This window comes from Chrysemys picta, chromosome 1 (assembly GCF_011386835.1).
Source record: "Chrysemys picta bellii isolate R12L10 chromosome 1, ASM1138683v2, whole genome shotgun sequence".
In the NCBI taxonomy this organism is placed as follows: domain Eukaryota; kingdom Metazoa; phylum Chordata; order Testudines; family Emydidae; genus Chrysemys; species Chrysemys picta.
Window position 1 is genome coordinate 139,240,665 of NC_088791.1, and position 14,542 is coordinate 139,255,206.

The window sequence follows — 14,542 nt, forward strand, 5'->3', positions numbered from 1 at the left end:
TAAAACTGAAACATTTTTTCCAGTTTCAAGTTTTTAAAATTTAAAATATAATATAAAGTTAAATGAATTTTTAAATGAAAATTCACTTGGAAACAAACATTTGAAAAAGCTTAATTTCTCTCTCTTTTTTTTTTTCAAAATAAAATTTCAACAAAATTGATATGTTGCCCAGGGAAAGTTTCGATTTTAAGAAAAAGACATTTTCCTGTGGAAAATGTTTCAGGTCTACTAAATTAGCAAGATTGGCTAAGTGATGAATAAGTGGAGATATGAGAAGAGTGTACAAAGAGTTTAAAGTTGTGAATCCCGAGGAGGGGAAAGAATTATTTATGTGGGGACACTGAATTATGATTAAGAATAATGGGATGAAATGAATAAAGAAAAACTTCAGGCTAGACATCAGAAAAAAAATCCTGACATTGAGGGTCTCTTAGATGGGAAGTTGTCTTCCCAAGTGAAGTATCTGAAGGCCCAGTGCTGAAGCATTTAAAACAAGGACTGGGGAGAAAAACAATGAAAGCCAGAAAAACAATTAAATCACCTGTAGCACCAACACCAGTCCTGTCAGCATCTTCAGCCCTCTTTACCCAGACACTGCAATCCACCACCCCAGTGGGTAATAAACGAATGCCCTGAAGAATGAGAACCTTATAGTCCTGCTATCTTTTTCTCTAGCTGTAAATGCTGCGGTAACCCACAGGCTCATATTGCAGCAATTCTTTTTAAGTCTAATGTAAGGGAGAAAGCAGTGGGGAGGAGACATGAATTTTTGTTGAATCTTACATATCTCTAGTCCACACATATGCAGAGAGCAGGACAAGACACTTAGTTAGAAGGGCCCAACCCCAGAACCATCTAGAGGTGGTGGTGGGGAGGTATAGTAATCTCTGGGTATGTATGCTTAGTAACTGCCTCTGAAGTTGTGCAGAGAGTTTCCATTAAGGCCAAACTGTCTGCCAGGTTCCACACATCCACCAAGAGCGGAGTGGGGAAAATGGTATGAACAGAAGGAGCAAGAGACTGACCTGTGGCCTCAGCAGCTGAACCATGCAACACTAAGAAATGTCTACTGAGAAAGCTGCATCCCAGAGCCTTGTGCCACTTTGGATCCAGATTACAGATGCCCCATCTTGCTCAAAGCTGAGGAGATGCCAACTGTTGATGCCAGAAGTGGAGTTGGCCATGAGGAGTTTCATGGAAAACTGTGGAGCTTCCATTGCCATCTGGTTCTGTGGCATTCAAGTGACACATGCACTATTGATGGCACACTGCAGAGACTGAGAAGTCATCAGAGTGTATGCGTGTGTGCATGCTAAGGTGTGCAGCTGGCACTATAATTCATATAACAGAAACAAAGTGAGGAAGTTTGTGTGGGAAAACGCCAACTGAGTTACTGCTTACTAGTTTTGTATAAAGCAAAGTTTTAAAAGTATTCCAAAGTCTGGTTGCAGATGTTTGTATCGATATTAAATGTTCATCCTTAAGAAATTCTATGGCACTCTCTCTCAGTGGTTTAAATCTGTGTAATCCTTTTTTTCTAAGTCCTGAAAAGACTGAGCTCTGGCCTATGCTTCAACAGACAGATGGGTTGAGGCGCAGATAAAAAGGGAGTGTATTAGTTACACATAATATTACCTCAGCACACTTCTAAACTGTTACACCTGATTCTCTCCTTATTTTGGTGCAAGTCAGGAATAAGTCCTTTGAATTCAGTGGAATTACTCCAGAGTAAAACCAATGTGAGAAGAGAATCAGATCCAAAATAGTCTCATCCTTGTTCTAATATTACTGAGCTAGTGGGGTTATTGCTTCACAATGTGTTACTCAGGAATATCCTGAAGCATTGAATTCCACGGGTTAATTTTACATTTTGTTAATGAAATACTGTAAATTGTAAATGGATAAAATGTACTATTTTTAATTTAATTGAGAATCCTCTGGTTCTATTACATCATAGGAGCAAGCTAAGAGATGCTTTTGAAGGGCTTCCCCTGTCCCATTCTTGGTTTTACAGATCTCCATCACATCTCCTCTTAGTCTTCTTTAAAAAAAAATTAAAGGGGATATCTAAGTATAAGTAATAATTGCTGAAGGGAGTAAATGTTAGAAAAAAGGGGAGTAAATGTTAAATCTATTTAGCTTGAAATATGAATCATGCCAGAGTATTTCCCTCCATTTGGGAAAAGTATTGTATCTAAACGTTAATTGAGTAGAGTAGGAGTGAGTAAATGTAATAATTACTTGAGAACACTAGAGCAAGCCTGCTAAAGAAAGAGGAAAAGACACACAGTGTAACTGTAACATTTTGTGAATGAATAAAAAAATCCAGTTTAATCCTACTCATGCTGCTTACTTCACTCCAAATTCAACAGTGAGATATCATCTTTAAAGGAGAAATACGTAATATTGTCCCATTATTTTCCTTTATAGAGTTTTTTAAACAAGTTTTAATTTCTGGTAGTCTGAGCCACTGTGCTGAAAATATAAATACAAAGATCATCAACAATATGTGTATTAACAAGAACTTTAGCTTTTTTAGCTGATGCTGCATTCACTAGGTGCTTAGACACAATTGTATACCTACACTACAGCTGGAATCAAACCTTGGTCTCCCACAAGGCAGTGCATGCTGCTAACCATCTAGGAACAGTATCAAACCTATCCCACATGAACAAAGGAAGGAGCATCTTTAATGGGTTCATGATTCAGGTCCATTGGCTGAGTCTGAGTGAAGACTATTCGGTGGGAAAGTGCAGCAGGAGGTTACTTGGAGGATTTCTCACAGATGCATGGGAAAGGAACTGCACAGCTGGAGGCCTGGAGGGCCCCCTCCACCAGGACACCACAGTGCTGCACAGGGCTGTTAGAGGTGACCCTGCAAAAGACATAAAAGGAACACATATGGGGTCAGGGAAGAATAGTGAAAGATTCCCTGCCAAAAGAGAAACAGGCTCATGTTTTACTCCACCCATATTCTGGTTAATGACTTCAGAGGGAGTTTTTTCCTGAGTAAACACTGAGTAAGGTGCTCAGGATCTGTCTTATGGACTTAAAAACAACTGAAAATCCCAAAACTAAAAATTGAATCAAACCAACTTTATATCGCTGAATGTTGAGCCATCTTCCCAGGCCCAGCCAGAGCCATTGAGATTTGTCAATCCAATCCAGTGTTCTTCTGTATGGATCCCCAGGAACAGGTTCTACAAGGGGAAGGAGGACAGAAGGGACAAAGGAGTTGAACAGAATCACCCTGGGCAAAAACAGCAACATAATGTAAGGGAGTAAAATATTCCAACCTTTCAAAAAGACCACTGTGATTCCCGCCGACTAAGACCTGCTCTGTGAGCCAAGCAATTTCAGTCATATTCAGTCAGCAATTGAGTCATAGTACTTGTGGGAAAGACTCACAAGAATTGAGAATTTGGGAACTAGTGGTGATCCCAACCGGTGGTGAAGGGGAGCAAAGATTCCACACCTTCAGGGTGCATGTAGAGGAGCAGGAGCATGTCCCAGCACTCACTTGTGTCATTTTGCATGTCTGTTAACTAGAAACAAAAGGAGCTAAACAATTCTTTACCAGATGTCATTCATCCCATAATCTTACAGGTCTCCATTTCTGATGCCTGTACTCCCATAATCATATGGGACTCTGCACTAAATGTAAGTCTCCCATAATCTCACAGGTAGATTTGGTCCAAAGATGGTATTATTTTCTGTAGAAAATTTCTACTAAAATGGAAAATTCTGACTATCCATTGGTCATGAGGCAGGACTCACCCCTGTGGCACCTCCTGCTGGTCGTCCAGGGAATTAGCTCTCCAGCCTCTGGAGTGCCCTCTGCAGGCCAGTGTCCCAATGTCCTGCTGGGCCTGAGTCCCTCTTGTGCCCCAGTGCCCCTTTCAGGCCGGGGTGCTGCCCCCTGGCAGTACCCCCACAGATCTGGGTCTCCCCTCCCCAGGGAACCCCCACCTCACCTCAGACTATGGCTACTGCCAGTCTCAATCATTCACTGGGTCAGAATGCAGTGTAAATGCCACTCATCACCAGCAAGGGGGGTTTGGACCTGCTGCCTCTGCCTACCCTTGGGTTGCCCCTCTGCAACCCCAGTACCCTTTCCGGCCTTTAACAAGGCCTTCAGCCTGGGGTGGGGGAGGGGAGTTCCAGGCTGGAGCTCCTCTAGCCTTCCCCTAGCCCTGCTCCAGATTAAGTACTCTGTTCAGCTCCCAGGAAGCCAGGCCCTTCTCCCTCAGCAAGCTAGAGAGAGACTCTGTCTGCTCCTAGCCCAGTGCCCTCTTATAAGGTCCAGCTGGGCCCTGATTGGGGCATGGCCGCAGCTGAGGCAGCTTCCCCAATCGGCATTTCCCCAGCCACAGCCCTCCCCAGGGCTGTTTTTAACTCCTCTGGGCAGGAGCAGGGTGACCACTCGCTACACCATCTAAAACTCCAACCAACAGAAACTAGAAATATTTTGATTTTCAGAAACTTAAAACTGAAAATTTTCAGATTAAAACCAAAACATTTCAGTCAAGCTCCCAAAATTTTAAGTTTTGGGGTGTTCAATTTTCCAAAATCTAAAAATTGTGAGGAAAACAGACACTTGGTATGAAAATGATCATTTAGTCAAAACACCCATTTTCTGTCAAAAAAGTTTTGATGGAAAATTTTCAACCAGCCCTACCTCAGAGCTCCAAACTATCACATCTGCCAATCAGATTGCTACAGATTTGGCGGCATTACTGTCATATACCTTTTCCTTGGTGTCACTGATTACCAAGAGCCCTGAGTCTTGGGCAGAGCAGAAATTCCTGCTAGAATTCCAATCTTTCTTCATGTTGGAGAAGTAGTAACAGCTGTCTCTATATCGTACCCACTGGTCAGGGCATCCCGGACAGGAATGATCTGTAAAGGAACCATAAAATACTTATAATGGCTCAGGTCAGAGACTCTGTGTCTTTACTGAAAATACTTACGCTTGATAGCCAAGGCCACTGAGATTCCTAACAATATCAGGCAGAAGATCCCCAGAATCACTGCAATGATCTTCCAGGGAGGAGCTGGAGCAGGGGAATCTAACAAAAAAACAGGAAACATAAATATGGGCAGAATGAGCCACTGCTCTGAGTATCTGAAGTCAGATAACACATGACCATATCTGAAAACCAAACAACATTTCCATTCACTAGATGCTAAGTAATTCTGGCAGCCAATGAGAGTGCTTGCAACAAATTTGTCTTGTCTGTCAGAGCCCTTCATCTGCAAACCTCTCTGCTTCTGTGCTATGTGCTGCTTTTTATCTCCCCACTACTACGGTGTTGATTAATATAATAGAGGAACATTCTTATTTTAATATCCTTAAAATCTCTCTTGGGGCAGAGGAAGTAGTAAGTTGTTTAACTAAAGACAGTACAACAAAAGGCAGAATATCAGCTGCTTGATAATTTACTGTACCTTTGATTTCTGCATTTTCAGGTCTTTGATTCAAGTGCTGCTTAGGAGGAGTGAGACATTTTGTATTCGTGTAGATCGCCTCTTTCTTTCTCATTTCTAGTGGGTTATAAGAGTGGAAATTTAAGACTGTATTTTGCTGCGCTAAGATAAGAAATTAGTAGAGAGGTGACTAATTGCAAAATCTGATATGGATCTGAACTTCCCCAAGTTTGATTGGCTTTTGGATCAAGTTTTCAGTTTGAGTCCCTCTCTAAAGACAAATCATAATACATTAGAACAGGAGAGAACTGTGTGTCACATGAGTTGTCCCCAAAAATAATTTCTTTACTATACATTTTTCTTGCTGCTTGTACTGCACTGTACCACAGAAGAATTAAAAAGTTACACATTTATATAATCTCATTCATTGTAAGTATCATCACACCTTTCTGAATTTATAGCACAAGTGCATTTGACTTATGGCGGTGATATACTTCTCTAAAGATAAAAGCACCAGGAGCATTTGGCCAGGAAGGATATCTTTGCACCTGTAGATCCTTAGGAAGAAGCTGAAAATTTGGAACACATGTTTATGTGGTGTATCTGTCCTTGTCCTGTATTCCTAGAGAAGAAGTAACCTGAGTACACTTCTGAGTAACCTGATAGAAGCATGACAGTGGAGAAATGAAGAGTTATTAACTCTGGAATGAACAATACCAGTTGTAATGACACAGGAAATGTGTACAACTCTATCCCAACACAAACAATTCAGTGCAAAGGGGCTATCCTCTCAGATTTCAAATGACACTCATTATGCTCAGGATGTTAACTTCAAACTCTAGCTGGAACCATTTAAATCAGTGGAGAGCAAACTACAGCCTGTGGGCCGGATCTGACCCATCAGGGCTTTCAATGCAGCCTGCGGGATTGCCAGCCCCATTGCGCAGTGGGTCTAAGGCAGGCTCCCTGCCTGCCCTGGCCCCACACCACTCCCGGAAGCAGCTGGCACCACATCCCTGTGGCCCCTGGCGGGGGAGGGGCAGAGGGTTCTGTGCACTGCCCTCACCTGCAGGCACTCCCCACCCCCTCAGCTCCAATTGGCCGGAACGGGGAACCGCGGCCAATAGGAGCTTTGGAGGTGGTACCCACAGGCAAGGGCAGCATGTGGTGGAGCCACCTGCCCCACCCCACCCCCAGGAGCCACTGCCGGACATGCTGGCCACTTCTGGGAGCCTGCCTTAGCCCCACTGTGTGCTGCTGCCACACTGGAGCCGCTTGAGATAAGCAGGGCTGGGCCGGATCCTGCACCCCGAGGCCTTCCTGCACCCTGCACCCCAATCCCCTGCCCTGAGCACCCTAACCCCCTGCCTTGAGCCCCCTGCCGCACCCCTCCTGCACCCCAACCACCTGCCCTGTGCCCCCTCCGTCACTCCACACCCCTTCCTGCACCCCAACCCCCTTCCCTGAGCCCTCAACCCCTTCCCTGAGCTCTCTGCTTCACCCCGCACCCATGCTGCACCCCAATCCCTTGCCCTGAGCCCCTTCCTGCACACCACACCCCCTCCCACACCTCACACTCCCTCCTGCACCCCAACCCCCTGCCCCAGCCCAAAAATTCATGGCCCTACATGCAATTTCCCTACCCAGATGTGGCCCTCGGGCCAAAACGTTTGCCCACCCCTGATTTAAATGGTGAAGTAATTAAGCTACTCTATGAGACAAAAAAATAAATTTGTATACAGCTCAATAGGCAACTTCTGGGTGATTGTGCTTAAGTGACATTGTGATGAAATAGGAACCTTTCCCCAGTGTCCTATAGATAGGCTTAGAAGAATGCATTTTTTTAATATAATTTCAATGGATAATATTTATCTTTATTTTTAAGTTTTTAAATTTGATCAATTTAAATTCACAGTGGTGCAAAATTATGAGTTTTAAGCTATTTTTTCCAATATTTTGAAATTGTTTCCATTTTGCAGGGTTTTAAATTGATCAATTTTTCACTTTTACAAAAATCTCCATGAAATATTTTCTTAGAATTTGTTTTTTTAAATTGAATTTTAAAATTTTGATTTTCTTTCTATCCTAGTTTTCCTTTTTGCCATAGAATGCAATGAAAAGAATGATGTCCAGGGTTTTTTCCCTTCATTTTTTTTCATGTTTTCCTTTTTCCTTACATTACTTTGTAACTTTGCAAAACTTCTACAAATTTGGAAGAACTGTAGTATGGTGTTTAATTTTTCCTTTTGCCGTTCTGCAACTTTTCCATAGTTGAGGACGTTTTCAAAAGCTAGAGCGGTCAAAGGAAAAAGGAACAGCAGAAAAAGGAAAATGTGGGGAAAAATCTAGACATGATACATTATATTGTATTCAGTGGCAAATCGGAAAAGAGGAGGATCAAGAGGGGAATATGAAAATATGAATATTTAAACATTTAAAAATTGTTTTTTTCAATTAACAAATAGATGCTTAAAGAAAATCTTTCCCCCAAAATGTTACATTTTTTTAAAAGTCAATTTTTATTGGAAACATTGCAAACAAAAATGTCAACCAGCTCTCATAAAATCACATTTAGCTCCTTTCATCCCAAAAGTTCTCATAGAGGTTTAAGACGTATTAACAAGGACCCATCTACCCCTTGACAAGATGAGATTAAATTCTGCAGCAAGTTCCTTGGATTCTCCAGCATTCTGGTGCAGCAGACTGGACATTTCGTGGCAACTTCATTTACATTTAAAACATATTATAAATTTAAAAAATATATCAAACAAGGAAAAAATTCACAGTGAGCAATTACTGCTTTGTCTCAAGCTGAGCTTATGTACTTTTTCTCTTTATTGTTACATGAGAAAGACTGTCTGGCTGTCCTTTTATTAGAAGGTTGCAGCAGCCAACAGAGGAAATATGAATGTCTTTTGAAGTCTTATACTTTATACATGGGGAAGTAGCTTACTCACATTACTCATAAGAATCCCTGCACCCTACCCAGAGCACTCAGAACTAGGAGACTTTTAGAGTTAAATACCAGTAAGTAACAAAGAGTAAAACTGTAATGTTTTACTTCCTCGTTACTTACTTGTGAACAAATATGAGTTAATGTTGAAGTTAAACATTACAGTTTTACTTCCAGATTAACTCATATTAGCAAATTAATTGTTTACTCTATGTGTGTGTGTGTGTGTGTGTGTGTGTGTGTGTGTGTGTGTGTGTATGTACAGACAATATAAAGCGGGGAAAAAAAGTCCCACAATTAAAGAGACAAGGTGGGTGAGGTGTAGCTCGGAAGAGACAAGCTTCCGACCTACACAGAGCTCTTCTTCAGCTCTTTTACCAACAGAAGCTGGTTCAATAAAAGATATCACCTCACCCACCTAGTCTCTCTAACATCCTGGGACCAACATGGCTACAACAACACTGCCCAGTCCCATAATATTTAGAGGCTTTCTACTGTATTTTCTACTTTCTTCACATTCTACGCCTTCTCATACAAACAGCAGACCTCACTTTCACTCCTGCTCCAACACAGCAATTTACAGCTGTTTCCATGCTGCAGAGCTTTCACAGATTAACCAATGCTGCTAACCTGGTCACCCAATTTTAAAGGAAACTGTCTGCAACCAAACATCAATATCTGAGAAAAACAACTCTGGTAGTCCCACTCTTCACCTCCCAAACACACAGGCTGTTTCTCCACCAGAGAATGGAACTGTTTGTTATTTAAAAAGGAGAATAGACATGGTTTAAGCACAAATGATTCAGTGTCACCTCACTTCCCATGGTGATTAATATTAAGAATCATTGCAAATTTGCCCTGCATCCATGCTACCACTGTTATAAACCCATTCCAGTCACAGTGCTTTCTGGGTACCTATCCAATAGTTCCCGGTTCAACTCTCAGAAGCAATGTAGAAAAAATCATTTAAAATTGACATTTTGAAATGAGAAAATTCATTTCACTTAAATTATTAATTATAAACATGTTTTTCTTTTGATCTTCTTGATGAAAAATAAAACAAAATCATAAAATTGACCATTTCCAGCTCTGTTAGTGACACAGGTAGTAAAATGCTTTTGAAAATGTATTTGCTTTTTAACTACTTACCCTTTCACAATAAACTACAGTTGAATTAGTAGTGGAAAGACAGCCAGTTGGGATGCTGTGAGTGCTCTGATTGGCTGGTTAAAATCCTGAATGGTTTGTGGTTTAGCAGATTTAAGCATCTGCTTCTTATTCTGGCCAAGCTCCTGTTGGTGTTGTCTTAAGTCTTGTCTACATAGTGAGTCAAAATGCAGTAGATTCACACCTTGACTTCTGCACACTAACTCGCAGTGTAAGATACAGGTGTCATGGTTTTCATGTTCCTTCTTGTACCAATGTGTCAGGCTTTGATGAAAGAACTGACTACTCATAAATATAGCACTCTTCATCCATGCAGTTGCCAGAGAATACCTCTTCACCTGTGACAACTGCACAGTCCCCATCAATGTACCCTTTCTTATGATGGGAAAAAAATGTTACTTCCAGTCATTCTAGTTATGGAATCATAGAATTGTCGGGCTGAAAGGGACTTCATGCAAATCAATTTATCACCATCAACTTTATGACAATATTTTATGTATTTGAAGACTGTTATCATGTCATCAGGGTCTGCCAAAATTTGTCCTAGGGTACTAAAGGAACTAGATGAAGCAATATTGGAAACCTTAGATTATCTTTGAGAACTCAGAGGGCATGGATGAGGTCCCAGAATGTGGGCAAGGGAAAACAGAATACCTTATCTTTAAAAGGGGGAACAAAGAAGAATTATAAACCAATCAGCCTAACTTCAATAGCTGGAAAGATACTGCAACAAATTATTAAATAAGCAATTTGTAAGAACCAAGAGGATAATACAGTAATAAAAATAAGAACCAACATGGATTTGTCAAGAACAAATTATTCCAAACCAATCTAATTCCTTCTTTCACAGGGTTACTGGCCTTGTGGATAGGAGGGAAGCAGGAGGCATGATATACATTCTTTTAGTAAGGTTTTGACTCACTTGCGCATGACAGTCTCATATGCAAACTAGGGAAATGTGTTCTAGATGAAATTACTATAAGGTTGGTACACAAGTAATGGACAAACTGTACTCAAAGAGTAGTTATCCATGATTCACTGTCAAACTGGATGTATCTAGAGAGTCCCACAGGGGTCTGTCCTGCATTTGGTACTAGTCAATATTTTCATGAATGACTTGGATAAGAAAGTGGAGAATACACTTATCAAATGTGCAGTTGACACTAAACTGGGAGGGATTGCAAGTGCTTTGGAGGAAAGGATTAATATTCAAAATGACAGACAAATCTGAGAATTGGTCTGAAATCAATAAGATGAACTGCAATAAAGGAAAGTGCAAAGTTCTACACTTAGGAAGGTTAGATCAAATGCACAAATACAAACTCTGGAATAGCTGGCTAGGCATAAAAGGTTGTAGAAGTTATAGTGGATCACAAACTGCATATGAGTCAATAATATGATGCAGTTGCAAAAAAGGCTAATATAATTCTGGGGTGTAGTTAGAAAGTTTTTTCTAATGTCTAGCCTAAATATCAATTGCTGCAGATTAAGCCTATTACTTCTTGTCCTAGCTTTGGTAGACAGGGAAAACAATTGATCCTCATCCTCTTTATAACAGCCCTTAACATATTTGAAGACTGTTATCAGGTTCCCAAGACTAAACAGGCCCATTTTTTTTACCCTTTCATCATAGGTCAGGTTTTCTAAACATTTTATCAATTTTGTTGTTCTCCTCTGGACTTCAATTTGTCCACATCTTTCTTATAGTGTGTTGCCGCAAAGCAGACATATTACTCCACCTTAGGCCTCACCAGGGCAGAGTATAGTGAAACAATTACCCCCTGTGCCTTACATATGACACTCCTGTTAATACATCCCAGAATGACATCTGCTTTTCTGTCGTGGTGTGGCACTGTTGATTCATATTAAATTTGTGATCTGCTGTAACTTCTAGATCCTTTTATGCAGTAGTACTGCCTCGCCAGTTATGTCCCATTTGATTTTTCCTTCCTAAATGTAGTACTTTTTTCAACATCACTATCTTAGTTTCCTGAAGGTGTCTAATTGTTCTGGAATCTAAGAGCTGTGGTATATAACAATGCCAAATAATTTTAGTAATAAGAGAACATTTTTGGAGAAGCATATAAATATCTCAAAGGAATGATGAATGAAGTCAAGGGAGATCTAGAGAAAGCAGTAGAATTTTATCTATGTAGCGCAGATTATTTTTCAGTCCCTACTGACACTGGGCACTGACTGAGATGAGGGATCATTTGGATCATATTGGACTCTGACTCACGTTAATAGAAATATTTTTGACCTCAGTATCTTGGGACATCCTATGTCCCTTGATTTCAAAATCAGACACTACATCAAAGTTCCTGGATGTGCCTGGGACCTTTAGGCTCATAGACTTTAAGGGCAGAAGGCACCATCGTGATCATCTAGTCTGACCTTCACATTACAGGCTACAGAACCTCACCCATCCTCTCCTGTAATAGACCCCTAACCTCTGGCCAAGTTACTGAAGTCCTCAAATCATGAATTAAATTCTTCAAATTACTAAGAATTCACCATTTACACTAGTTTAAACCTGCAGGTGTGCCGCGCCTCATGCTGCAGAGGAAGGCAAAATCCCCCAGGTCAGATTGACCTGGGGTGAAATTCCTTTCCAACCCCAAATATGGCGAGCAGTTAGACCTTGAGCATGTGGGCAAGACCCATCAGGCAGATACCTGGGAAAGAATTATCTGTAGTAACTCCGAGCCCTCGCCATCTAGTGTCCTGTCTCCGGACACTGGGGATTTTTGCTACTGGCAGTTGCCGATGGGCCACATGCCGTTGTAGGCAGTCCTGTCATACCATCCCCTCCATAAACTTATCAAGCTCAGACTTTTAGGTCTGTAGAGAGAGCTGCTGCCTCCCCACATGCAGGGCCTGTAGATCTTATCACAGGTTAATCACAGTGAAAAGTTGTCAGTGGGTTTATGAAATTCAGTGCAAGAACAATAGCAAATCATAACTAGCTTCCCAACTTTGCTCTTTCATGCAGGTATGGATATCAGGTAGGGTAATGTGGTTAACAAGTCCTGATGAACTGAAACTTCTCTGTGGTTCAGAAATCAAATTGGCCAGATCAGTCACATTGTTCATTTTCTCCAAGAATATTGGCTACAGATTTCATATTGACAACATTCCCCACACACCCCTCCTTTACCCCATTTTGGCCATGTGCATGCCCAAAGGCAGAAATTCAGGCACCTAGGGAAATTTTATTGTAAAAACTTAGACATTGAGTGATTTTAGGTGCTTATAGGATTTGTCATGGGGTTTTGTACATCACAGTGGAGCTAAAACTAAGATATAAGCACCTAAAATACGGTCTTAGGTGCCTGACTCCCTTTGAGCATTCTGCCCTTAGTACCTATTAAATTCCATTGTTTCAGATTATTTTTCCCCAAATGTAGTATTTTTCACTTTGTCCAGCTTGATTCTTATTTTATTACCTGTCAATATTTCTCACTTCTCTAGGGTGATTTATATTATTTCACTGTCCTTAGTGATATTCTCAGCACTTACCCCATTTAATAATTCATTATTGGGTTATTTACTCACTTTTACAGATTATGCATAAATATGTTAAGTAAATGCAGCCCAACACAGTCCTATGTGGTACCCCTTCGCAAGATCATATGTTGTCATTTTCCTTCTCCCGTTGCTTACAACCTTCAACAGTTTTCAGGTGAAATTTCTTGATTCATAGGCAAACCAATGTAAACTGTTTTCTCAAGCATGTTTTCTTGAGAGTCTATATCAAATGTTTTCCTACTATCCCTATATGTTCCTTCTACCACCTTCCTTGTCAGTTGCTGAACTTGTAGATTTTGCCTTTAAGGGTAAAATAATTAAAGATGGGGTGAGATGATTTCCTGAAAGTTCAAAATTGTGAGAACCAGGAATTTAGATCACACTCATCTCTATATCTAATTAATGTTACTCTAAAGTGGAGGAGATCACAGAACTATAAACAAAGGACTATATGTCACAGAGACTCTCACAACTATACATCTTTAAATACATACTCCCTAAAGAGAAAAAAAATAAAATCAAAGTTACATGTCTGTATAATATCTTTCATGGAAACACTTTCACTCATTTCTTGAATTAGAAAACACAAATACATTTTACCAACATTAATATTCTACTCTAAGAATAAAAGCTTTATATGTATTTGGTCATGATACCTTTTTCTGTACCTGTAGTTATTTATGAAGAGGCTGGAGAGCTAGGGTAGATAATTTGTGCTCGATCTTTTCTGGTCCCGTATATATGAATCCCCAGGGGAGAAAAGATGATACTTCACTCTGACTGTCCTGATAGAAGATCAACCATGCAAGCCAAAAGACAATGGCTTATTTACTTCATGATGTTCCAGCGGAAACCGCACAGGAAGGTTATTGGCTGTTAAGTTGAAAAGACCTCCCTTGATGCAAAGTGCTCACTGAAGATAGTTCATTGCTGGAAGTGCCTGATTCTTTCCTGACTCAGATGTAAACCAGGTGTAATTTCATTGAAATCAGTGTAAATGAGAGGAGATTCAGGTCTAATTCTTATTTTAATCTCAATGAACGTGTGGGGTTCCTTCTCAGCAGCAGGTTACCAAGGAATATCATGGAGTTTGGAGTTCCACAGGTTAATTTATGTCACATCAATGGAATATTTCATTCTAGCCATTTACAATGTACTGAATTTTTAATTTCACTCTGAACCACTACGTTTTTTTGTTTCGAAGGAAAGGGTAAATAGAATCTCCTGAATGGCCTCCCCTGTCTCATTCACTGTTTTATAACTCTTTATCACATCTTCCCTTAGACTTCTCTTTTTAAAAACATGATGGGGAAAATACATAAGTATAGTTAATAATGATTGAAGGAGACTTAAAAAAAGAAAGACTGCTGAACCTGTTTAGCCTGAAATATGAGTTATATCAGATTATTTCCCTCAATATAGGCATATTAGTATATTAATTGATTCCAATACCATCTGGGTCTCAGC

The 14,542-nt window shown here is 40.4% G+C and overlaps 1 protein-coding gene across 1 annotated transcript; it reads right to left on the reverse strand.

Moving 5' to 3' along the window:
* Positions 1-2,423: 2,423 nt before the first annotated feature.
* LOC101945934 (killer cell lectin-like receptor subfamily G member 1) lies at positions 2,424-13,873 on the reverse strand. Its single transcript, XM_065571886.1, has 6 exons — positions 13,744-13,873; positions 5,449-5,544; positions 4,971-5,069; positions 4,748-4,899; positions 3,097-3,200; positions 2,424-2,875 (listed from the first exon to the last, which is right to left on the reverse strand). Exons 2-6 carry the CDS (start codon positions 5,540-5,542, stop codon positions 2,764-2,766), a joined length of 561 nt encoding a protein of 186 aa, XP_065427958.1. The 5' UTR covers positions 5,543-5,544; positions 13,744-13,873; the 3' UTR covers positions 2,424-2,763.
* Positions 13,874-14,542: the final 669 nt, after the last annotated feature.

Bases quoted from the DNA above. Each gene is read 5' to 3' on its own strand.
- LOC101945934 (XM_065571886.1), bottom strand. From the start codon at position 5,542: ATGAGAAAGAAAGAGGCGATCTACACGAATACAAAATGTCTCACTCCT. The intron at 5,070-5,448 runs GTACAGTAAATT...TTTTTTTGTTAG, and splicing joins TGAAAATGCAGAAATCAAAG to ATTCCCCTGCTCCAGCTCCT. The intron at 4,900-4,970 runs GTAAGTATTTTC...GTTCCTTTACAG, and splicing joins AGTGGCCTTGGCTATCAAGC to ATCATTCCTGTCCGGGATGC.